The following is a 25936-nucleotide window of genomic DNA, read 5'->3' as shown; positions in this document are numbered from 1 at the left end:
TTCTTTACCACTAGTGCCACCTGGGAAGCCCATGGCATGGAGGCAGGGTGGGGTGTCAGTTACCTGGAGGACTTTTTCACATAGAAAAAATTCAGTTCAGTTCAGTCGCTCTGTGGTGTCCGACTTTTTGCGACCCCATGAATCGCAGCACGCCAGGCCTCCCTGTCCATCACCAACTCCCGGAGTTCACTCAGACTCACATCCATCAAGTCGGTGATGCCATCCAGCCATCTCATCCTGGGTCATCCCCTTCTCCTCCTGCCCCCAATCCCTCCCAGAGGGAGGGTCTTTCCCAATGAGTCAACTCTTCGCATGAGGTGGCCAAAGTACTGGAGTTTCAGCTTTAGCATCATTCCTTCCAAAGAACACCCAGGACTGATCTCCTTTAGAATGGACTGGTTGGATCTCCTTGCATTGGGACTCTCTTATCAAATGATAGCTCTTTACTCCTGTGTTTGCTATTAGAGCTTGCCATATTGGCTATTTTCCAAAGGAGTTTATAATATGCCTCCACAAACAAGCTCGCTGTGTGGTGTAAGTGTAAAGAATACTAAAGTTCTGACCTGCTTTCTTGTCACTGCTCAGTCACCTCCCTTTAAAATGAAAGCCATGAGAAAAGTCTCTACAGCCTCTTCTAGCCACTACCAACTTAGAAATGTCAAGACTTGCTGTGGGATTAAATGTGTAGGGTGAGAGAATAGGGTTGCTCCCAAGTATGTGGTTTGAGCAAATGGGTACAAGAGAATAAGAGAGGAGCACAGGCTTGGATGGACGGTGCTGGGAAGGGAATGGGAATATACACTCTAATGGGGACACACTGAGTCTGGGATGCCTGTGAAATGTACAGATGATACTGTAAGTGGACTAGAGCTCAGAGAAGAAAATTTGAGTACTGTAAATCTTGTATTTAAATGCTATTTAAATAGGGCCACTGTAAGCTGCAAGGAACTCCCCTAAACTACTGAAATTCCAACACTAAGGATGGCCACACAGTATCAAACACTATTTTAATAATATCCACAAATAGGAGTAAATAATTCGGAGTAGCATTTTTAGTTTATAAAAAGACTTCAGAGATCCAACGGAAGAAGGCTTCAAAGAAAGCCAGGTTTCTGTTCCTAGAAACCTGATATTCAAGTGCTTACATATAATTTTGCAGTCAGGCCAACTTCCCTGACAAAATGACATATGTTCCGTTAGCAACGGAAAGAATGGAAGTGCCAGGCGGCACTCAATAAGCTAGATTTAGAAAGCTAAATACTGCATGGTATCATTTATATATGTAGATACAGAAAAATAAAAAAGTTGAAGTCAGAAAAAACAGTGATTACCAGGGCCTAGGGGGTGGGGGAAATAAAAGGATACAAACTTTCATCTGTAAGATAAATAAGGTCTGTGAATCCAATGTATATCATGGTGACTATAGTTGATAGCACTATCATATAGTTGAAATTTGCCAACAATAGAAGTTAAATGTTCTCTAAAAAAAATGTGATGTATATGTTAATTTAAGTTGATGGGAATCTTTTCACAATGTATATTTATGTCAAATCATAACACACCCTTGAAATGTCTTAAACAGTTTTCTAAATTACACCTCAATAAAGCTAAAAAGTAAAAGCCAATAAGACAAAGACCCACGAAGAGCCAGTATTTCAGTCTGAATCTAAAGGCCAGAAAGACCAGTGTTTCAGGTCAGCTGTCAGGCAGGCAGTTTAAATACAAAAACAAATACCAGCTAAAGTTTCCTTCCATTCTTGAAGCTCTAAGGCTCACAGTCCTTAACTTCCCCAGAGAAACTAATCTTTTATTCAGCCAACCTGCTACTGTAGAAAATAGCCAGTGAAGAAATTCAAACAGGACCAGCTAGAGATCTAGGGTAGAGAATAAGCCCAAGAGATTCATCTCCATGAAAATGTGAGTATAAAGACGTTACAAATCAAATGCATTCCAAAGGGCAATTCAGTTCAACAGATCATTAACCTATCTAGTGCACTCAAGGAATTCTGTTAAATGGAAAAGCTGTATGACTGTGTGCTCCACAGAAGAGGGTTAAGGAACATTAGTGACAATGGCAGCAGGAGCCAGGAAGGCTGTGGGCACCTCTCTCCCCTCCCAAAAGCACACAGAATCCCTGAAGTTGCCTCTGCATAGAGTAAAACAGGGACTTCCCTGGTGGTCCCGTAGTTGCAAGTCTGCCATGCAATGCATGGGACGCAGGTTTGATCCCTAGGCGGGGAACTAAGATCCCACAAGCCACAGAGCAACTGAATTGTGTGCCATAACTAGAGAGGCCGTGGGCTGCCACTAAGACCTGATGCAGCCAAATATTTTTTTTTTAAAAAAAGAGTAAAGCAGAACATTTTCTCTTTAAAAACTATGTAGTTTTTCTCTCTAAATATGCCAGTTATTTTTCCACCCCAACCCCTACCAGAGCCATTCTATACCTTCCCCTGCATCCCCAAACACTGATCTCAGAACACCAGCCCCTGAGCTCTTTGCCCTCTGGCTTCAGACTGGCTTCAGCTGATGAGAGCAGGACAGAGAAGATGAGTGTTTCCTCTTTCACCACTCTGCCCACTGCCAGCCAAGGTTCTGGGGGTGGCTGTGTCCTTCCACCCATTCCTATCAGGCAGCCCCACCCAGGCTCCCCCGACCCTTCAGTCCCAGCATTAGAACAGCTTCCTACTGTTGATGCCCAACGGCGGTCATGGGTACCTCGGCATCCTTACTGCAACGCCCCGCCCTGCCCCAACCCCACCACACTCATGTAAAGAGTCCTTTCATTCACTTCTCTTCAGAAGTCCCACTTGAGTGTATGTTTCCAGCCAAGACCCTGACAGATACACCCTCTTTCTACTGTACAGCGACCTACTTCTTTCAACTCAGTCCTGCTGAGTTTTTAACCAAGGGGATTCTGGAGGCATGGTGTATTCTTATGGGGGAAATGAGCCTTCAAATAAAACACAAAACCTGATAATTCAATATTTTATATATGAAAAATTCATTTTCCAACATTTGTTCCACTGAATGAGTGCACAGCATTTTCAGGAACTATCTCGGCTATATCAGTACAAAATAGTTTAAATTAGTCAAAGTCACTTCAAAAGGAAAATCATTGGTTACTTCAGGGTGAGTGCCACCACCATGAGGAGACACAGGCAGCAAGGTGGTTACTGCATGAGGACAGGTCAGCAGGCACAGTGTCCTACACAGAGAGAGGCCCCCAGGCCTTAGGGCACTTTCCTCTCCAGCAGAGGGGTGACAGAAATACATCACTTTGTTTATGCTCACCTGTTGGGATGACATTTCTGTCTTGGCTACAGTGAGAGAACTCGAGTGTGGCTGAGCCATCAGCCCTACTTGTATCTATCTGATCAAAGGATTCAGGGTGGGAAGAGAGGGTGCTATGGGATAGAGTGATGGGAATAAGAAAGAGCAAAGCAAACAATCTTACATGACAAATGCAGAATCAAATTCTCATGGTACAACATGCCTTATGTTTGGTCCACTGACTTTCTTTTTAACCTCCAAGTTACCCGGCCAATAGGAGGACCACAACAACGTGGGATGTAATTAACCAGAGAAGTGTGTGTGTGTGTAGGCATGGTGGAGACCTGGCATTACCAGGTCTTGAACAGGCTGCTAAGAAGTTTCGTGTGTGTGTGTAGGCATGGTGGAGACTGGGCATTACCAGGTGTAGGTGGGTGGGTGTGGGTGTGTGTAGGCATGGTGGAGACTGGCCATTACCAGGTGTGGGTGGGTGGGTGTGTGTGTAGGCATGGTGGAGACTGGGCATTACCAGGTGTGTGTGTGTGTGTGTGTGTGTGTGTGTGTGTGTGTGTGTGTGTGTGTGTGTGTGTGTGTGTGTAGGCATGGTGGAGACTGGGCATTACCAGGGGTGTGTGTGTGTGTGTGTGTGTGTGTGTGTGTGTGTGTGTGTGTGTAGGCATGGTGGAGACTGGGCATTACCAGGTGTGTGTGTGTAGGCATGGTGGAGACTGGGCATTACCAGGTGTGTGTGTGTGTGTGTGTGTGTGTGTGTGTGTATAGGCATGGTGGAGGCTGGGCATTACCAGGTCTCGTACAGACTGCTAAGAAGTTTCCTGGGGCTATCTGGGAATGCTGATGGGGCCTGCCCTCTCTTTTCTAGCCACCTGGAGAACATTTTGAAAACACCAGCAAGTTAACATTTTTAACCCTCTTTATGTGGATATCCCAGACACATTTTCCTCTGTTCCCTCCAAGATGATTACAACTTCTGTATGATGCTATTTTCCTTTAATAACAAACCACCTACCCAGAAGGCTCACAAAACAATAGCTGACAATGCAGCATTTTCAATGTTCTACACCACCCATGCTAAGGCCCCTACACTGATTTTATTTAGTATCACTGGCATCAGCCTAAAATTCTCACCATGTATATCAACCCACCCCAATGCATGTCCCAGGTGCTATGTGACCCACCTACTACTTGCTGACCATTCCCCTTCTGAGAGACCCTCGCACCCTCAGTGCACATTCTGCCACAACAGGGGGCTTGGTATCATGCAAGTGGCTCATGTCAGGTTTAGAGTTCATCGTGTTTTGTCTCCTGGTCTTTGAGTTTAAATTCCTCAGCCGTGACCTTCCCATCTCCATTTCGGTCCTGGTTGGTGAACATATTCTTCACGATCATCTCAGCATCAAATCCAGGAGCGAGTTTCCCTTTTCCAGATGCCACCTGGGCATGAATGTACTCTGAGAACTGGAGAGAAAGGGGCAGTACAGACCATGAGACAGGATAGCCAAAGACACCAAGCTGGAGCCTGAACAAGGCGGTCCTGGGACAGTGGGGTTGGAATTTGAGTCTGAGCCAGCAGAACAGACAAAATCTTCTGAGCTATATGATCTCAATTTTTTTCCTCCAGCACGCGTGCTCAGTCACTTCAATCGCGTCCAACTCTGCGACCCCATGGACTGTATGTAGCCCACCAGGCTCCTCTGTCCATGCGATTCTCTAGGCAAGAATACTGGAGTGGGTTGCCATGCCCTCCTCCAGGGAATCTTCCTGACCCAGAGGTGGAACCCGTATCTCCTGCATCACCTGCACTGCAAGCAGATTCTTTACCTCTGAGCCACTGGGGATGGCTTTTAACCTCTGGATGCAGGTTAAAAACCTTGGACAAAATGACTATGGGAGTGCTTAGGTTCCAGGCAGCCAGCACCTAGCAGTCACTGGAACTATCCTGTTTCCCTAAATCAACACTTAGTTTTCCACCTACAGCTGATCCCCTAATCATCCTTGCCTCTGAAAATTCATTCATTCATACAATAAAAACTTACTGTCTACTGTATGCTGAGCAGCATTCTAGAGCCTAAAGATTCATCAATAAACAAAACATCCCGCTCTTGTAATTCTAGCATACACTAGTGGAAAAGATATACTATTAAAAAGGGACATTTAGAATACTATGCAAACACTAAAAAAGGAACATTTAAAAGGTAAGTAAACTACATATTAAGTTAGAAAATAAAATGCTCCAGAGAAAGGAAAGTCAGCCAAGTCAGGAAGATCAAGAGTACAGCCAGGGGAATTGGTTTAAGTATCAATTTGGTGGTCAGGGTAAAAGCACAGTGCTAAAGAGAAGTGTGTATGGAGGCTTAAAGGAAGTGAGGGAACAAACCCAACAGTTACCTAGGGGAAACGTCTGCTGAGCAGAGAACAGCCGGTGCAAAGGCCCCAGGTGGACACATCCCCAGTGTGTTTACAGCACAGCAAAGGGACAGTCGACGGAAGGACAGGACAGCGAGCAGGTGGCAGAGGGCCTTGTGGGGCCCTTGTGGGCCGCTGTAAAGACTTTGAAGATGAAGGGATGTATGGTTAGGCCAACAAATACAGCTGTTCTCTTACTGCTCGGCCAGCCCTTGCTTCACCAACACCCTACTCACAAGAAACCCTGCCCCAGCTAGTGATTGCTCTCCTCTTTATGCCAAAACAGCTCCACCTGCTAGTTTATTAAAGGGAAATATCTGCCCTCATGATGGTCTAACCTGAGGGCCTGTGAGGGTCGTGTCCTAGCTTCTGGTTTTCTTGGTAACTGATGAGCCAACCTGACATTAATTCCCCTGTTAACGATAGCCTCCTTCTCCCCCAGGTAGTAAAGGCTCCCGCTATGTCCCATCTGCCATACACTGTGGGGGTGTCACTCCAGGGCCTTCGCTGCAGACATGGAAGATCCCTGTTCAGTAAGTTGTTGATGTCTCTGTCACCACCTCCAGGCTCTTTCTGCAGTCTCCAGGCTGGACAACTACAAGGCTTTGGGGCCTGCGGGATGCTGCCTGACAGGAGGCTTCTGCAGAGTTCCGAGATGAAGCGGGCCCTGCTCCAACTCACGTTTTAGAAGGACCACTCTGGCTGCTGTGAAGGGCAAGGGTGTGAGCAGGAAGACCTCTGCAGAGGTCCAAGCGGGAGGTGACGGACACTGGATTGAGGTACTATGGAGCGGAGGTGGTGAGAAGTGGTCAGGTTCTGGGTATATTTTCAAGAAATAGCTAGAATAATTTCCTGATGGATTTAATCTAGCCTGTGAGAGAAGAGAGGAGAGATGACTGGGTGTTCTCACCTGAGCAGCTGGAAGGGAAATGCTGTCATCAAATGAGATGGGAAAGGCTTTGGGTGAAGCAAGTTTGGGGGGTGGATATTGGGGGTTCAGTGAATGACAATGTCAAGTGGGCAGCTGATACCTTAGTGTGAAGAGGACAGAAGACAGGACCCGAGCTGCCAATCTGGAAGCCAACAGGATGAAGACGATAAAGCCTTAGGACGGGAGGAGGTCACCAAGGGATGACATCAAGGGGGAGGAGAGCAAAGTTCAGGACTTAGCCTGGGGCCCTCCACTCTGAAAAGCCCTGGGAGAAGCAGCTACAAGTGAGGCAGAAGGAACCTGGAGAAACTGTGAGGCGGAAGCCAGGAAAAGAAGGCGTCTCAAAAAGGAAACAGCTGTGCTAAAGTAAGCTTGAGAACTGACCATTGGGTTCAGTGCCTGAGCAAGAAACCAAGTTCAGTGGTGTGGAGGATAAAAACCCAACAGGACTGGGTGTAAAAGAGATTAGGAGGAAAGGAATTGGAAGCAGGAAGGACAGACAACTCTTGAGGCTTCTGCTATAAAGACAGCAAAAAAAAAAAAAAAAGAAAAGAAATGGAAAGATGCATTAATAAGGGAAAACAGCAGCAGGCTCTTAAGCTAATGGGAATGGTCAGTAGTTGGGAAAATGTGGATGATAGAAGAGAGAAGGGGAGCCACGTGGCTGGAGCCACGTCCTTGAACAAGGAGATGGGAACAGGCAGAGACCTGAAACTCCCCAGAGCTGCGACAAGACAAAGACTCTCTTGCCCGGCTCCACAAAGGGGTGTCTCATACAGGAGAGACAACACAGGACCTAGATAATAGAGACATCTACAAACCACTGGACGGCTGTGCAAACTTGAGCAAGCCATTCACCTTCTCTGTGCACAGCTGTTTTCTTCTGAAAAATAGGGGTGATTACATGGCTGTCATGAGGGCCAAACAAGATAATATATGTGAAAAACACAGCACCATGCAGGCCGCAGAGAGCACCCAGGAACGAAGAACTGAGTCCAGATCTGTGAGCCATGGAATCAACCCCTGAACTTCTCAGGGCCTCAGTTGCTTCAAAGAGGAACTGTGAGCTTCGACTTAGAAGACTTGGTGTGTGTGCGCAAGTGCCTAACACACGAGCATGCAGTTTACAGATCACAAGGAGCAAGCAGCGGTATCCACACTCTGAGTGGGTTCACATTCAGGATGGGTGCCCCAGCCCAGGGAGGTTCCCTGAGCTCCTTGGGCCCCACTTCTATTCAACAGGGTCAGTTACCTCTTCCAGGAGGACTTCTCCATCACCATCCTTGTCAATCTCTTCAAAGAGGTTGGCTGACACCTCACCGTTCCATACGAACATGTACCCCTCTGGCAGGCCAGCCACGAGCTCCAGCAGCTCGATGTCAAACACCAGCACGGCACTGCCGGGCACTTCTCCATCTGCCACAGGACAGGGGTGGAGGTGGCGTTAACGACAAGGCAGCGAGCACGCCCCTCTGCCCCCTGCCCCAGCACCCAGGCTCTGGCTGCCTCGTGGATGGAGGCATCTCTTGGGACAGCAAAAACGTTCAGCCTCAGCAAGTGGGTTTTCCAAACTGTAGGTAGTGAGTCTCAAATCAATTTAAAGGATGGTGACCAACGTTTTTTTAAATTAGGGCTAGAATAAAATCAGAGTACTTTATACATAGAAAGGATAGATACTATTTTATGAAACTTAGTTCTAATCATATAAAACTAAATCTATACGTATTATTGTTGTTGCTCAGTCATTAAGTCACGTCCAACTCTTTGTGACCCCATGGACTGTAGCCCACCAGACTCTTGTATCCGTGGGGTTCTCTAGGCAAGAATACTGGAGTGGGTTGCCATTCCTTTCTCCAGAGGATCTTCCCGGGGCAGGGATGAAACCCTCAGCTGCTGCACTGGCTGGCGGGTTCTTTACCACTGAGCCACCAGGGAAGCCCATATGTATCCATACACAAGGTATAAATTGTATGCTTATGCATAACACTAATTGGGAGATAAATGTAATTCTTACTGTGTCTTGGTGAAAAGAAGTTTAAAAGCAACTAGCAGAGACTACAATGGTAGAACTTTTGAATAAATTTAACCACGGAACTTTAAGAATAATACGTTATACCTTAAAATCATGAGCCATGATATGATTTGTAAACACAAATTCTAGAACAGTATATATAGTATGGGCCCAAAATAACTTATAAGTATGTGACTATAAATAAATGTAATGTGCATTATTTTAAATTATATACTGTAATTATATGTCATGGGAGTATAGTCTTACAGGATACATTTTTTTAAGTGTTTTTTCTCAGATTGGGGAAAATAGCATAGAGTATATCTTCTCCAATTATTTAAAAATTTTGAAAAAAATCAATCCAAAGTGCCTATTACTTCTGTAAATTAGCACTTCCCATCTACTTCATCTCCAGACAGCAGAAGTACAAGAACTGAAAAAGAAGGGGTTCTGACCAAACTCCATGAGGAGGGTTCATTTTGGCCAAAATCAGAATCAAACCATAATAGCTGTGAGAGCAACATACCACTAGTATTTCCAGAACTTGACACCAATCTTTTCCACAAGGAAATCTTCTTAGATAGCTTATGGGTTCAGCATTCCACTGTCCCAGGAAACAGTTTCCCAAGGAAGCACCTAGCTCACCTGGGAACCCCTTTCAGTGACATTTCCCACACATGGGTTTGAAGAGACAAGGGTTTTTTGTTTTTTTGTTTTTTTTCACAGAAACTCCTGCTTAATCCCATTAACATGGCACTCACATCGAATTCACAGGGTTTTGAAACAAAAATGCTAAAGACTTGAATACAAACCACAGATTTTCTGGGTTGGGGTTTTAAATGGAAGAAGCATATTGTGTTAGAACCTCAAAAAGCACAAAATACAAACAATGACCATGTCCCAGACGCCTTTTACTACCGTTACAGACTCACCCACGCCAGCCTCGCCGTAGCCCAGGTGGGGCGGGATGATCACAGTCCGCTTCTCTCCAACGCACATCTCTCTGAGACCCATATCCATTCCCAACACGACCTGTCCAGATCCTAAAACGATGTTGTACGTTTTGCCTAAATTCCACCTGAAAATGAAACAGAAGAATCTCTGGTTAGGCCATCAAGCCACTGGTAGTTGAGCATGTCTTCCTGAGAACATGTCACTTCTGTGATCTTTCTGCCAAAGATACAGAACTCCTGCGGAATCATAAGGACACAAACCCACACTGAGGGACAGTCTACAAAACAACCAACCTGGAATTGTCAAAAGTTTCAAGGTGAAAATCAAGAGATGACTGAGGAACTGGTTGAGAGTTTTGGACATACTGCAATGAATCCTCTTGCTATAAAAGACCTTACAGGAACATTTGGCAAAACAAGTGGTATATGCGTAAATACCTATGTCACTAAGTTTTAGTCAGTGTTCTGAAATTTTAGTCAGAAATTTTCAAGAAAATTTTAAAAATATGTAATGTAGTTAAGACCCAGATTTGCATTCAGCAGACCTGAGTCTGAATCCTGGTTCTGCCACTTAATCTCACAGAAATATAATTTTACAGTTTCCTCATCTATAATAACAGCTATCGCACAGGACATTCTAAATAGCAAATAATATGGTTGGCATGGAGGAAGGCAAGCATCAAGAGCTCAATAAATGGACAGCCTTGAGAGTGCAACGTGCTTGTGCCTATAACACTCTATGACTCCAGAATAAAAACAGTTCACTTGGGCCATGGTTTTAATGAGCCTTGATGCCCAAAATCCCTAGGGAATCCAAATAAAAGTCACCTCAATCAGTACTGAAAGTAAATCTATTTTCAAATTGATGCATTCCTATCACTTCCTAAAAGCAAACAATGGGAATATTCTTCAAATCCAAAGAAGAAATGCCTCCTGGCTCTCTTGGTGCCCCCTTGATATCCATCACCAGGTGGTGACAACAAGGAAGGTACCGCCCCTTGGGCCACCTCCTGTTCTCAGGCTTCCTAGCCTCCCGCAGGCGAAGGGCCAAAAGAGCATTTGCATCTGTCCTACCTGGGCTGAAAGGGAAACAAAGCCAGTTCCAGCACACTGGATGCCTCGGCCCCAGGCCTGAGGGAGGGCTCTCCTCTGCCCTACCCCAACACAACACCTCCTTTGTCAGCAGCACAGAGGCGCCCTCACACTGCCTCTCTCCAGGGACCCTGGGCAACTTCCCATGGGACTATCGGGTTTCAAAATCGTACAGAATATGCAAGAACTCATTGAGTTATCATATAACAAGTGTTTATTCTTTTCTGAGGCCAGTTTCAGCACACATGAAGACAACCCTTTAAGCAAGCAACTTTATTCTTTTCTGAGGCCAGTTTCAACACACATGAAGACAACCCTCTAAGCAAGCAACTTGTTTTTACATGTCATCTCTGAAAACTCAGCTCATTCTTTTCCCTCAAGTCATACTTTTATTTTTGATTTGCCAGTTTTTGTCTCAGACATTCTCCTCATTCCTTCTGTGTATTCCCGGCTTCCCATTCGGTGCAAGCTTCCTGCTTCCTGCCTACAGGCAGCCCTCTCTGGCTCTCCACCCACGTTCCCCTCTCTCGGGTCCCACTCTCCCAGTCCTGATCAATGAGCAACAACAGCAGCACCTGTCAAGCTGTGAATAGAGCCCACGTGGGCTTCGGGTGGCACCAGACCCCGTCCTCCAGAAGAGGCTCCTCCCACACACAGGTAAGCCTTCTCCTGCCGCACTTCCCACGACCTTGTTACTCTGAAACTTCCGCCCAGAAGAGAACCCGCAGGGACGCCCAGACACTGCTCTTTCGTGTCAGTGTACACGTGACACAGATGACTCCAGTGGTTCAGAATGGAGCCTCTGGGAAGAGGAAGGAGCGTCACGTGGCTCCTGCATGCTCTGTAAGAATATTGTGCATCCGCCAAACACGCCTCAGAAGCAGGAAGACGGATTCCCCCACCCCACAAGAGACGCATATCCTGATCCACCAAAGAAGAAATTCCTTTGTTCATTTCCCACCCCCACTTCCCCTTTCCAAAGCTGTAGGAGTACCAACAAGAATAGGAACGTCAGCCCAGCAATGACAGCTGGCCATCGGCCTTACAGGCTGTCCTAACCTCCTTTTCCCCTGCACAAGCTCACTGAATCCAGAACAAATGCAAGCCATGCTTCTTCCCCACTGTCCTCCACAAGTTTCCAACCATTAGTGCAGTGAAGTTTGTTGTAAGCTAGATTCTCCTGTAAATCTGGGCTCCAGGAGCTAGAGCATATTTCATTGATTCTATAATGCATATTTTTTCACATTTTAATTTCTCTTGATTTGGGATACATCTTACAACAGACATCATGTTGTTATTTTTTGACAGCGTTCTTCGTTTCTTGAGATACAAAAAATGATGCTTCTAACAACCAACACATTTTAGATCTGATGAAATACATGAAATGCTTTAGGTCTCACAGCACCAGAGAGAATGAGGAGTATGTCACTCAAGCTCTCCACACCTGGCCACACTCTGTCACCTGAGGCTAGAAGACAAAGGAATGGGTGAGAAGGAGATAAGACCCTTTCCATCTAGAATAAATGCAGTAGCACATATTTATATGAAGCTGTTCTTTCTCTTTAAGACTAAACTTAGGACTCTAAGCCAGGCTCAGGACAAAAATGGATATACTTATATGGAGACACAAAGAAAGGCTGAAAATGTTTCCTTCCCAAAGAGAATAGCATATTACCTTGGCTCAGATGGTAAAGAATCTGCCTGTAATGCAGGAGACCTGGGTTCGATCTCTGGGTTGGGAAGATCCCCTGGAGAAGGGAACAGCTACCTACTCCAGTATTCTGGCCTGGAGAATTCCATGGACAGAGGAGTCTGGCAGGCTACAGTCTATGGGATCGCAGAGTTGGACATGACTGAGCGACTTTCACGTCCATAGATAATCTAAAGATTCAGATACATAAGAAGCAAAGCTCCTTTTACCTGCATGATACTAGTATACACTGTTGATTCCTAGTAATATGGTTTTAGATTCATCTCAATTAACATTTATAAAATACTTCCTTTGCGTTATGTTCTGGGCTAAGTGTAAGGAGTAAAAAGATGAATAAACATGTTGATTATCTAAGGTATTCAGACCAGCAACAGTGATAGAAACAACTATTAGGTGTGTGTGCATGCTCAATCTCTAAGTTGTGTCCAGTTCTTAGTGACTCCATGCACTGTAGCCCACCAGGCTCCACTGTCCATGGGATTTCCCAGGTGAGAATACTGGAGTGGGTTGCCATTCCTTCTTCCAGGGGATCTTCCCCACCCAGGGATTGAACCCGTGTCTCCTGTGTCTCCTGCATTGGCAGGCAAACTCTTTACTGCTGAGCCACTGGGAAGCCCCCAACTAAAAGGCAGGTAATACATAAAACATTATGAGTCTCAGAAGTGAGAACAGTTGATTCTTCCTAGGATCTAGGCAAAGACCTTGTAAAAAGGGAAGGCGCTTAGACCAGGGCAGAAGTTGGCCAAAAGGAAGGATGAACACAGTGCACATCCTGCACCACAGCACATGGCACCCCCAGGAGGCAGAAGATGGACCTCAGCAGAAGACGAGGCTGCTGAGGCAGAACGGAGCTGACAGGAGAGCCTCACGTGCCTCCAGAGAGACTCTGGAGCTTGGATTTTATCTGTGGGTTCTTCTTTAAAGACAGTAGTTACGAGATCTTTTCAGACAGTTTCAAGGGGACAAGATGAGACCGTTCAGAGGGAACTCTTAGAACAATGTACCGGAGTAGTGATGTACACTTAAGATACACAATGCAAAATGCATGGAAATAAAGCCCTCAGTGAGTATCTGGGGAAAAGAAAAGGGGGGCCACAGGAATACCGACTGTTATCCACCAGGCTCACACCCCACCGATCCCTGCTGTCCTTACGTGGAATCCAGCAGGGTCCCGTCCAGAAGTGAGGCATTGTAGTGATACTTGAGGTAATCCCCTTTCTTACTCAACACAGAGCAGTCAGGGGGCTTGTAGTGGGAGGTGATGCTGATGGAGTCTGACGGGTTGTGAAAGTCAATCACGTGGATGTCAAACACCAGCACGGCCGAGCCAGGGATGTTCCCTAGAGGACAGACACAGGCAATTAGAATCGTAGCAGCACACCTGGCCCCCCGTGTCACCAGGTAGTCTTCACAGACCTCAGTGAGAAACGCAGGGACCCAGCTATGTAATCCCAGGGATGCTGGAAGAACAAAGCTAGAAGGGCTGCTAAAATGTAAACTAACTCAGCTTTATAGATGGGGAAACTGAGGCACAGATTTGTCCAGGGTCCACAGTCAGGAGCACAGTTTGGACTAAAAGTCAAGACACTGCACTACTGCCCCATGGAATGGTTACGCCTGAAAGACTTACAGCTAAGTTCATCAGAGGTGAGAAAACTAAAGCTCAGCCGAATTAACACTTGCCCCACTCCTGCTAGAAGAGGTGAGATAAAATCAGTTATAGGAAGAAAATCACTTTAGTGCCCTACCACTGCTCAAGAGAAGCAAAACCAAGAGTAACTTCATGGGGGAAAGTTCAGTTCAGTCGCTGAGTTGTGTCCGACTCTTTGCAACCCCATGGACTGCAGCACGCCAGGCTTCCCTGTCCATCACCAACTCCCGGAACTTGCTCACACTCACGTCCATTGAGTTGGTGATGCTATCCAACCACCTCATCCTCTGTCATCCCCTTCTCCTCCTGCCTTCAATCATTCCCAGCATCAGGGTCTTTCCCAGCATCGGCATTATGGGGGAAAACACCTAGCTAAAACTGGCCCATATACACCCCTTAAGATATACTACACCGAACAGTTCACAAAGTGCTTTATGACACGTCCTGTTCTACACAAAATTACTGCACTTCCACTTTTGAGAACATTATCTCACATCTGTGAATAATGTTTTACACTATGTGTGTGTGTTAAGTCACTTCAGTTGTGTCTGACTCTTTGTGACCCAATGAACCATAGCTTGCCAGGCTGCTCTGTCCATGGGATACTCCAGGCAAGAATACTGGAGTGGGTAGCTGTGCTCTCCTCCAGGGGATCTTCCGACCCTGGGATTGAACCCACATCTCCTACATCCCCTGCAATGGCAGGCAGGTCCTTTACCACTAGCGCCAGCTTGGAAGCCCGTTTTACACTTTACAAAGCATTTTTCACATACATTCTCTTATTAAATCTCTGCAGCAGCCTTGTTGGGTAAATATTATCATAAATTCAGGAACAGCAGTTCCTGCATGAATTTAATGACAGCTTCTAGGGAGGCATCAGTTGTTAACCACACTTCCCAAATCATTTCAAAATTTAAATGTAAAAGATTTGTAAACAGTAATACTTAGAACCAAGAATGTATAATATTTTCATTAGCATTTTGCAGACAAGCAAACCAACTCATATATAACTTGTTCAAGAAAATAACACAGCTATCAAGAGAATTCAGTAGAGACACATGAACGTCAACAGCCCCTCCTCATCCCACAGATCTTCCAACTCCCACCATGTACTTTTCTGTTTTTTGTCTGCTTTCTCTCTAACACATACTTAATGGGTAGGTGCTTATTAAGTATCAGGCACTCTTATAAGTGCTTTAAATGTATTAGTTTATTTAATTCTCATTATAATCATATATTCCCAAACTACAGATGAGGAAACCGAGGCACAGGTTTAGACACCTGCCCAAAGTTACCAAGGTGTAATTAGAGAAGCTTGTGTGTCTACAGCAGAACACAGGTGCCTGATATTCACTAGTGATGGGGAGTTGCTGACGTGAGCAGTAACAGGATGCAGGATCTTTTCCATAGGAACCAGCTACTGCAAACTGCCATAGGAAGGTGCTCAGAAACCAGAGTCAAGGGCAGCTCTCTGCAGGAAACAGGACACACCAACAGGGGTGAGTGGCTGTGGAGCCATCTCAGTGTTTTCTCAATCTTGGTTACCCCTTAAAATCGACTGGGAATGAAACTTGAAAACATTATGCTCTGACACAGAAAGACAAATATTGTTTGTTTTCAATTATATGAGACACTTGGAACAGGCAAATTCATGGAGACAGAAAGTAGAATGATGGTTCCCATGAGCCAGAGGGAGAGAGGGTAATGGAGAGTTTGGGATGATGGAAAAGTTCTGGATATAGACAATGGTGATGGTTATACCACATTGTGAATATATTCAATGGCACAGAACTGTAAACTTAAAAAAGTGTTTAAATGGTAAATAAATACATTTTACCACAATAAAAATTAATTCACCAGATTCACAGAATAAAAGAAAAAATCATGATGACCTGAAAAAAAATCACCTGGGTGCCCCTCTAAGATTCAGATTTAGCTTATCTAGTACTGTGGTCTGTCTCGGTCTTGGGTGCTATCGGGATGTCCTGGAGAACTTGGTGAAAATACAAAGGGCCAGGACTTTTCCCATGCAGCACCTTTGGTTCTGTAATCTCTTAGCTGTCAGGGGACTCTCTTCTGTGATATGTGCCAACATTTGAGAACAGCTGAAGAGTGGTGCCAGGCATAGTATTGTTCTGTTTGTTTTGCCCCTCTAAGGGGCAGCCAAGTCTAAGGAATGCTGTGCTAAATGGTCTGTAAGTGAGCAGCTGATGCTACTTAGGAAGCCCTCAAATCGTGGTGCTGGAGAAGACTCTTGAGAGTCCCTTGGACTGCAAGATCAAACCAGTCCATCCTAAAGGAAATCAACCCTGAATATTCACGGGAAGGACTGATGCTGAAGCTGAAGCTCCAGTACTTTGACTACCTCATGCAAAGAGTCAACCAGGGAACAGACCCTGATGCTGGGAAAGATTGATGGCAAAAGGAGAAGAGGGCAGCAGAGGATGAAATGGTTAGATAGCATCACTGACTCAAGAGACATGAATATGAGCAAATTCCAAGAGATACTGAAGGACAGGGAAGCCTGGCGTGCTGCAGTTCATGGGGTCGCAAAGAGTTGGACACGACTGAGCGACTGAACATCTCCATGAAGAGGACCAGGCTGCAGGCCATGGTTGGTGTAGGAGAATGATGGAAAAGAAAGCTGCATCTTGAGCAGCTCCATTAACTTCTCTGAAGAAAGCATGCAGATGAAGCCCAGAAAGGGACAAGGACCTGATGGCATTGCTGCTGCTGCTAAGTCGCTTCAGTCGTGTCCGACTCTGTGCGACCCCACAGATGGCAGCCCACCAGGCTCCACCGTCCCTGGGATTCTCCAGGCAAGAACACTGGAGTGGGTTGCCATTTCCTTCTCCAATGCATGAAAGTGAAAAGTGAAAGTGAAGTCGCTCACTGTCTGACTCTTCGTGACCCCATAGACTACAGCCTACCAGGCTTCTCCATCCATGGGATTTTCCAGGCAAGAGTACTGGAGTGGGTTGCCATTGCCTTGCAAATTTAACCTCCCTGTGCCAACTGTATCACTGAGCTACATTCAAGATGGCTGTTCTCTTGCTCTCTGTACTGCCTCTGTTTGACCAATTCCTGCTTCACTCACATCACTGTCCAGTTCTCTTAATCACAGTGCTTAATCAGTAACTGCCTACATGGATGGCCTGTGCCAGATGCTGGTTTCCCTAGTAACTGATGATGAGCCAACCTGATGGCAGTTCCCCCTAAAAACGGTGGCCCCTTCTCCCCAGGGTTCAGTTCAGTTCAGCTCAGCCGACTCTCTGCAACCCCATGAATCGCAGCACGCCAGGCCTCCCTGTCCATCACCAACTCCCAGAGTTCACTCAGACTCACGTCCATCGAGTCAGTGATGCCACCCAGCCATCTCATCCTCTGTCACCCCCTTCTCCTCCTGCCCCCAATCCCTCCCAGCATCAGAGTCTTTTCCAATGAGTCAACTCTTTTTGGCCAAAGTACAATTTACCACCCCAAAACATCTCTTTGACATGTGGATTATTTCAAGTTGAGAGCAAGACCCAAAAGACTCAAACAAAAACCCTCCTTTTTATCTCCTACTTAACTGCCTAAAGAATGTAGACAGAGGACCTGTTTGGGGGTCGGGGAGGTGGGGAGCTATCCCCATAGATAACTACAGTATGAATTATGTGTGTAGACAGGGAGAAAACCAGCAGTCTGTTAGTTAAAATTTCTCTCAGGTCCCAATGTCTGTGCGGCACACTTGCTTTCCCTTCTCCAGGTCAGTCACCTTCCTCCCTTTTGAAGTCTGAAAACACTACACCCAACATCCTCTTCTGTCTTTAGCTAAAGGTAATGTTAAGGCGAGGGCTTCAAACATTTTGGTGAGTTACTCAGTTTCCTTAGATTCCTCCTATATATACATGTCCTTAAACTTTGATTTTCTCCTGTTAATCTGTCTCATGTCAATTTAATTCTTAGACCAGCCAGAAGAACCTAGAAGCATAGAGGAAATGATTTTCCTCCCCATTACCAGCAAACTTGAAAGCCAGCTTTTCATTATGGCACCAGCCTCCTCTCTGAATAAACCCATACCCAATACAGAGAAGTAGTTGTCAATTTTCTCCACTAGATAAGCCTCCTCAAGAAGAGACACAGATGACACAAAATAAAGCTGACTGGCACTTTGGGCCAGAAGGAAGCTCGGCGACTCCTTGGAAGCATGGGTTTCCTCGGAGAGCTCTGGGACTTCTGAGTCCTCAGTTCTCCATATATGGGTATCTACAAGTCACAGTCTAATGGAAAGGCATTCTTCTCCTCCGCGTGTGACACAGGCAGCAAGAGACCTGGGTCCAATTCAGCTCCATTCTAATTAGCTATTGTGGCCTCTGGCAAATGACTCAACCTCTTTGGGCCTTGAGTTCATAACTGAGAACTGTTTTGAAGTTTGAACGAGCTCATACATGAGAAGTCTTTGAGACTATGGGTCAAACATTAGCTTCTCTTTTAACTTTTGAAAAAGAATGCTTAAAAGAAAATGTGCTCAAGAGAGGGGGAGATATATGTATACTAACAGCTGATTCATCCTGTTGTACAGCAGAAACTGACAAACATTATAAAACAATTATCCTCCAATTTTAAAAAAAAAAGGTAATGTGGAAGTTGGGGGGGCAGAAAACCATTGAGGAAGTGATGCTTCCACAACCCTGCAGTAGAATTTATTCTCCACTTCAGGGTTTGGAACATATCCATGCTCTGAAGTTAGGGCTGAACCCTATGGAACAAAGCAGACAGCAAAAAGGGCCAGAGCCCCCTCCCCTCCATCAACCCTGTAAGAGAACATAACTGCAACAAAATGAAATACCGATGAGTTTGAGAACCCACGAAGAGCCCAGCATTTCTTCCTTCCACAAATATTCCCAACCCTGTGGTATGCAGTAAGGAAGCTACAGACTTCCTCTATGTCCTGACACCCTTCTCAGGTCAGTCCCTCCATGATTAAAGTTAGGTCCTGTGCAAATCCTGCAGAAGGCTAGAGGCACTCGTTAACCAACAGGTCAGAGACAGATCCTATGCGAGAGCACCTGGGTGTTACTTGCCAGGGTGCTCCTCCCTCCGTGGCAACACATGATTCAGGATGAAGCAGCCTCATGCCTAGAAAATTTATGAGACTTCAAATGCTTCCCAGAACTTTATATAATTCTTTGCAAAACTATCTCATACTTGAGAGAAAGCCAAAAGGAGAAAAATAATTTAACCAAATGTTTTCCATCAGCATATTCTTCTCAGGGAAAGGAAGAATTAGTTCTAAGGGCATAACAAAACAGGATACTCTGAAAGTATTTGTTAATTCCTGTATGTATTTGTCTAGAAGTAGATATTTGCATGGGGCTTCCCTGGTGGCTCAGCAGTAGAGAATCTACCTGCAGTGCAGGAGGTGTAGGAGCCATGGGTTCAATCTCTAGGTCGGAAAGATCCCAGAGGAGGGCATAGCAACCCACTTAAGTATTCTTGCCTAGAGAGTCCCACAGACAGAGAAGCCTGGAAGGCTGCAGTCCACAGATTTGCACAGATCCGGACACAACTGAAGTGACTTAGTACAGCACAGACATTTACATAATACAAAAAAATAGAGCATCAAGACACTAGACAAACAGGACAGGAAGTGAGGCCCGTTGAATGATCTTAAGAGCGTAAGCTGTGATTTCTTGTGTCTTTATAACAGAAATTTAAGTCAGGGGAAAAAATACTTCTCCATGGTACACCCTAGTTTCCAACCAACCTGGGGCTTCTTAGACCTTTCAAACAAACCCTACTGGGAAAATTCTGAAATCCATATGATAGATCCAGTAGGAGAAGTCAGAGAGGGTTAACAAAATGAATGTGTCCAGCCAGCCAGGCCAGCCAGCAACAAGAACACAAAAGCAAAATAATACTGCATCAACTATTCCTAAGTTGGCAAAATTTCTGGTCTATTAGAAAAGAAGAAAGGAAATATGGTTTGGAATAGTATGTAACCATTAAAATTCTATGCAACCTGTTGGCACAAAACATTGTTCACAAAAAATTAGGTAAAGAGAAATTACAAAGATCATCACAATTTTAGTGTAAATGGATATGTATTTCCTTTTACCGATACAGATTCACATATACTCAAGATATAGAAGTGTACAACCACTTTATGGTTGTATTAGTTTCCTAATGCTGCTGTAACAAATTACCACAAACTCGGTGGCTTAAAACAACAGAAATGTATTTTTATAACTCAGGGGTCAAAGTCTAAACTAAAGTTATTGGCAAGGATGTGTTTCTTTTGGAGGTTTCAGGGGAGAATCTGTTTCCCCGTCTTTCAAGCTTCTCAAGGTCATCCTCCTTCCTCGGCTTGTGGCCCCTTCCTCCAGCTTCTCAGTCAGCAGCCTAGCATTTTCTCCTCTCTAGTCTCTTATAAAGATCCTAGGAAGTACATTAAGGCCATCTGGATGATCCAGGATCACCTCCTCATCTCAAGACCCTCACCTTAATTATATCTGCAAAGTCTCTTTTACCATGGAAAGTAGCATATTCACATGTTCTGCAGATTAGGACATGGACGTCTTTGTGGCCAGTATTCCATCTATCACATTAATAATGCTTATTCCTGGCTGGTGAGATTATGGGAAATTTTTGTTGTTGATGAGCTCTGTTTTCTTTTTCTAAAGTCAACATATATTATCTGTGTGATTTTTTTTTAAAAGTTTGCTCTTTGGGTGACAAATATTCTAAAACTGGATTAATGTGATAACTGTACATCTCAATACATTTACTAAAAGTCATTGAGTTGTATACCTAAAAATAGGTGAATTTTATGGCATATCTCAATAAAGTTGTTAAAAACAAAAACCAAAATATAATGCACAGTATAGCAAATACAGACAACAATATTACAATCATTGCTTATTATCAATTATCCCAGCCCCCCTCCAAAAAAATGGTAATTATGTACCATGACAGAAGGGCTTCCCAGGGGGCTCAGTGGTAAAGAATCTCCTGGCTAATGCAGGAGACTCAGCTTTGATCCCCGTGTCAGGTTCGATCCCTAGGTCAGGAAGAGCTCCTGGAGTAGGAAATGGCAAGCCATTCCAGTATTCTTGCCTGGGAAATCCCATGGCCAGAGGAACCTGGCAGCCTATTCAGTCCACGGGGTTGCAAAGAGTCGGACACAGCTGAGCAACTGAACACACACCATGATAGAGGTGCTAATTATCACTACAATGGCAATCACATTACAATATATAAACGTATCAAAATGGCACGTACACCTTAAATACACACAATATATATGCCAAATATACTTCAACAAAAGAAGCAGGAGTTGGCATTTACTTTCAAATAGCTCAACAAAGAGAAAATATAGTTTTACACATACAGAAAAAATAAATACATAGCAAGATGTTAACAACTGATGACGCTAAGTGGAGTTCACTGCAGAGTTCTTTCAACTCTGACGTAGTTTTAAATTTTCCAAAAGGAAAATGGGCAAGGGTAATGAGGAGAAACGCCAGAGCACCTCTAGAAACTAGAGTTATATTTGAGCATTCAAGTCTGAGGCAGGACCTTAGCTTCTATGCTTTGGCTCTCGAGAGGCCCTATTCCAAGCACTGTGGAAGCAGCAATTAGTGCTGCTCAGCTTATCCTAGAAGCACCCAGAGCTCACCTCTTCCTTCCTCACCGTACCCCAGGTGAGGGGGGACCACGATCCTCCGCTTCTCTCCGATGCAGACACCAAGTAAACCTTCATCAATCCCAGGAATCACATAGCCCTGCCCAATGTACGTGTCAAAAGTGCGGTTCCGCGAGTAGCTGGGAAAGAGGAAAAGAGCTTGGTCACAAGGGACGCTGCAGCTGCTGTGGAACAGGTACCTGAAGCGGCCAGAGTGCGGAGGCCTCCAGACCAGAGGTGAGGTGCACCCTAGAGCCGGAAGACAAGCCAGGAAACATGCTGCCCTGAAATGGTGAACAAGGGTCCACACACAGCGTGGGAGCTGCTTGCAGCAGAAACGCTCACAGAAGGAAGCCCTCCAGCACTTGGCTTTAGTCAGGTTATGAATTGGATGCAGCTTACTAGAAGCAACCATGCAGGAATGTAACCAATGGAAACAGGACTGTACTCTTGGGGACCATGTGTAGTCAGTGAAAAAAGCATCAAGAGGTCCTTAACAGAAACTAAGAATTTCTCCGTTAGTTCTTGTAAACAGTTTTAATTAGAAGTTTTAAAGTCTTCTATTACTCTAATATAAAGTTTCAAAGGAAAGCCAAAGAAGGGAAAAAAATTAAAAAGAAATTAAGAATTTCTCTAAAGAGCAGAACACCTGTTTATGTGAGACGTGAATATTTGGACTGCCAGAAAAGTAGTATATGCACTGAGAGCGGTTTAACTCTCCAATCTCCACCAGGACCTGGATGAACCTGCGCTGCTATAACTGCTGCTCATCAAGCCACCTCCTGGTGAGTACTTGCCTTTCTCAATGTCTCTGGCAGGAGACCCAGCATTCCGCTCAGTGGAGAGATCCAACCTCTCTGGTTCTGATTACACTATGAGTTTGGAGAGAATAGGGATAAATTTCCCAAAGCCTGATGATTCCAGGACAAAATAATAAAACTTCATATGTCAGGTCTGCTACCAGACTGAACTGCAATGATCTGCGCCCATTACCCACCCTTACATGGCGCAGATGTGGCAAAAAGCTTGTCCTGAAAGAACCAGTTCACTCTCAGTGTCACTTCATCAAACACAGCCCAAGGATGATGGCCTCAGAGAGAATGGCCAGCAGTGGGGCCAGGGAGAGGAAAAGGCAGAGCTGTGAGGGGCTCTTCCTTCTCAACACCCCTCAGGGACCACAGAGCCACAGGGCATGAAGAAATGACGGTATCAAGCGACTCTCCACAGCCAGGAAGCAGATTCTCTACATAATTATCTGTATTTCACTGTATATGAATGGAAGACCTATTAAATCATCACACTAGTTCCCTGTGAAGAGGGGAACTAGGAGGTTGATGGTCAAGGAGAGGGGAAAATTCTTCACTATTTATCCTTTCATACCTCTAGAATTTTACATCATGTCAATGTATCACTTAATAGGAAAAAAATGATGTTTAAAGAGAAAAAGAATATTCTCTATCATACAAATTAAAAAGTTACAGTAGCTAAAGGTGTGATAGTGGCCCAGGAATAATAACTAGATCACTGGAAAGGGATAAAAATTCTAGAGCAAGACTCAAAGTGTATATAAGAATTTAGTACATAATAAATGTCAGATTTTAGATGAGTGAGGAAAAGACAGTTATTCAATAGTGTTGGGAAAACTAGCTAACCATCTGGAAAAAAAACATTTAGATCCTTATGGTCATATTGAACACCACAATAAATTCCAGATGGATTAAAGATTTAAACACGAAAGAGTTTACAAGCATGGAGAGAGTCTGTGGAAGGTTTTTAATATTTGCCTCAAGTGGTGAAAATGGAAGGGGTTGATGTGAAATTATTACATTTTACTAAATATCTTTGTATTGTTTCACTTATACAATAAGAACATAATAGTTTCTCAAATTAAAATTCTAATAGAGAATATTTTAAAGGATTAAAAAAAAAAACAATTAGAAGGGCATGAGAAAAATACAGGCAAATATTTATATACCCTAGGCGAGGGGAGAGACTTTTAGCAAGTTATCCAAAACAGAATATATATATATATGTAAGAATTTACATAAGAATAAAGGAAGCCATAAAGTGGATGTGGAATGCATTTAACAACATAAAAGGTTATATTTAAAAAGATCAAAAATCACAATAACCAAAATTAAAATGCAAATAAATAAACAATATGCCTTCAACAATATACAACCATAAAAGAGTTAATATCTTTAATGTATCAAGATCTAAATTAATAAGAAAAGGACAAATACCAATATCCTCAATATAAAAACAGGCAAAAGATACAATCAGGTAAATCACAAAAGAAAATATCCAAATAGTCAATAAACATTTGAAAGAATTTCAACCTTAATAGCAATCAAAGAAATTCAGATTAAAATTATAAAATTCTATTTTTCTCCTATAAATTAGCAAAGATAATTTATAAATGATACCTAATGTTGCTGAGTTTGCAGGGAATGGGGTATTCTTAGTGATGTAAAACCTTCCTTAAGGATAGCTTGGTAGTTATATCAAAAGCTGTAAAAATACACATAGCCTTAGATCTAAAGATTCTCCTAGACATTTATCCTAAGGAAACATTATATTATTTAAGATTTTACTACAAAAGTAAGTACTGCAGCTCTACTTAGAACATCAAAAGGTAGAAAACAATGAGGATTGATTAGTAAATTGAGGCAAATCTTTACAATGGAATATCACTTAGCTCTTAGGATGAGTTAGATCCCAGTATACTAAAATAGAAATCTGTTTGAAACCAAAGAAAACTGTGGTTCCATTAATAAGGGAAGAAATCTGGTATCTACTAGAAAAATGGCCTTTCAACTAGAAATATAATTCCAGGGAATAAAAGACAGAACCAGGCTCATATGTGACTAATCACACACATGTGCACACACACTCACATACACACACACTGAATTTTTTTTTTATAGAAAAAGAATAAAAACAACTCAATGTCATCAATGGGGAATGGTTAAATAAATATGGTATATTCACCCAATTCACTACACAGACAAAAAAATGAGTTTTCTTGATGCATTAATATGGAAAAAGTCCCAAAGTGAAAAAAAGCAAGGGGCAGAATAGTGCATATAGTATACAGCATTATGTTACGTATGGATATATAATACATAATGTTATATATGTATGCATATAGTATTCTATATGCTATATTCTATAAAGGGAGAAGATATTAATAATATAACAATTGTATGTGATTATATCTGCATTAGAAAAAAAATCCACACATTTGAAGAATAAGAAAAGAAACTTATTAATAAAAGTGGTTAACTCTAAGTGGCTTGTGGAGAGGGGGATGTAAGGTTGACAGGGATGATTAATACAACATATCTTAATGCATGTGAAAGTGAAGCCGCTCAGTCGTGTCCAACTCTTTGCGACCCCATGGACTGTAGTCTATCAGGCTTCTCCGTCCATGGGATTTCCCAGGCAAGAGTCCTGGAGTGGATCGCCATTTCCTTCTCCAGGGGATCGTCCCCACCCAGGAATCGAACCCGGGTCTCCCGCATTGCAGGCAGACGCTTTACCGTCTAAGCCACCAGGGAAGCCCATCTTAATGCATATTTTGTTTTAATTTTGAACAATGTAATTATTGCCTTTTTCCAAAAAATGAAATGAAAAATTTAAAAGAAGGGATCCTAGGAGCAGGAAAAATGAATTATGCAAATAAAATTATACCATATAAAAATTCTTCTGTAATGTTTCTGGATGACTAATTAAACAGCAAGTCTCTTACCTCAGAGAGACAAGAAGACTGCTGTCACTACTTGTTTGCTCTATAGGAAGCTAAAGGAATGTTTTCCAAACAACACAAACCAAATGCCTGTTTCCTGATCAAGACTGCAAGCTAAGCCTGATAAACAATACAAAACTGAGTAATGACAGGCTCAGGAATTAGCCTCCTAATTAGTATCAGGATGGGAGGAACATAATGCAGCCAAACAGCTCCTGCAGCAGATAAGTCATCAAAGTTTGCAAAGCGCTTCCACCCACCTTCTCTCTAATCTAACCATCTCTCTGAGAAAGGAGCTAACAACAGGCGAAAAACTGAAGCTCAGAGAGGTTAAATGCCTTAGTGTGCCACATACAGGGCCTGGAATCCAGGTCTCCTGATACTAGGTCTGTTCTCTTCCCATCCTACAGCCTGGACTTCCCTTCCAGTCACTTCCCATCTCAGACTCCAGAGCTGGGTTTGTACTTGGATAGTTG

The 25936-nt window shown here is 43.8% G+C and overlaps 1 protein-coding gene across 1 annotated transcript in view; it reads right to left on the bottom strand.

The window, feature by feature from the left end:
- The window catches only part of FKBP9 (FK506 binding protein 9), a 41568-nt gene continuing 19813 nt past the window's right edge, over nt 4182–25936 (bottom strand). The window contains exons 6-10 of the mRNA XM_005679207.3: nt 21707–21852; nt 13549–13735; nt 9572–9717; nt 7881–8044; nt 4182–4749 (exon numbers count right to left, since the gene is read on the bottom strand). Of these exons, the coding sequence (XP_005679264.3) occupies nt 4573–4749; nt 7881–8044; nt 9572–9717; nt 13549–13735; nt 21707–21852 (820 nt within the window). The 3' untranslated portion in view covers nt 4182–4572. The remainder of the gene's footprint in view (nt 4750–7880; nt 8045–9571; nt 9718–13548; nt 13736–21706; nt 21853–25936) is intronic.

The sequence above is a fragment of the Capra hircus genome, chromosome 4 (assembly GCF_001704415.2).
Source record: "Capra hircus breed San Clemente chromosome 4, ASM170441v1, whole genome shotgun sequence".
NCBI classification, from domain to species: domain Eukaryota; kingdom Metazoa; phylum Chordata; class Mammalia; order Artiodactyla; family Bovidae; genus Capra; species Capra hircus.
This window is presented reverse-complemented; position numbering and strand designations above follow the sequence as displayed.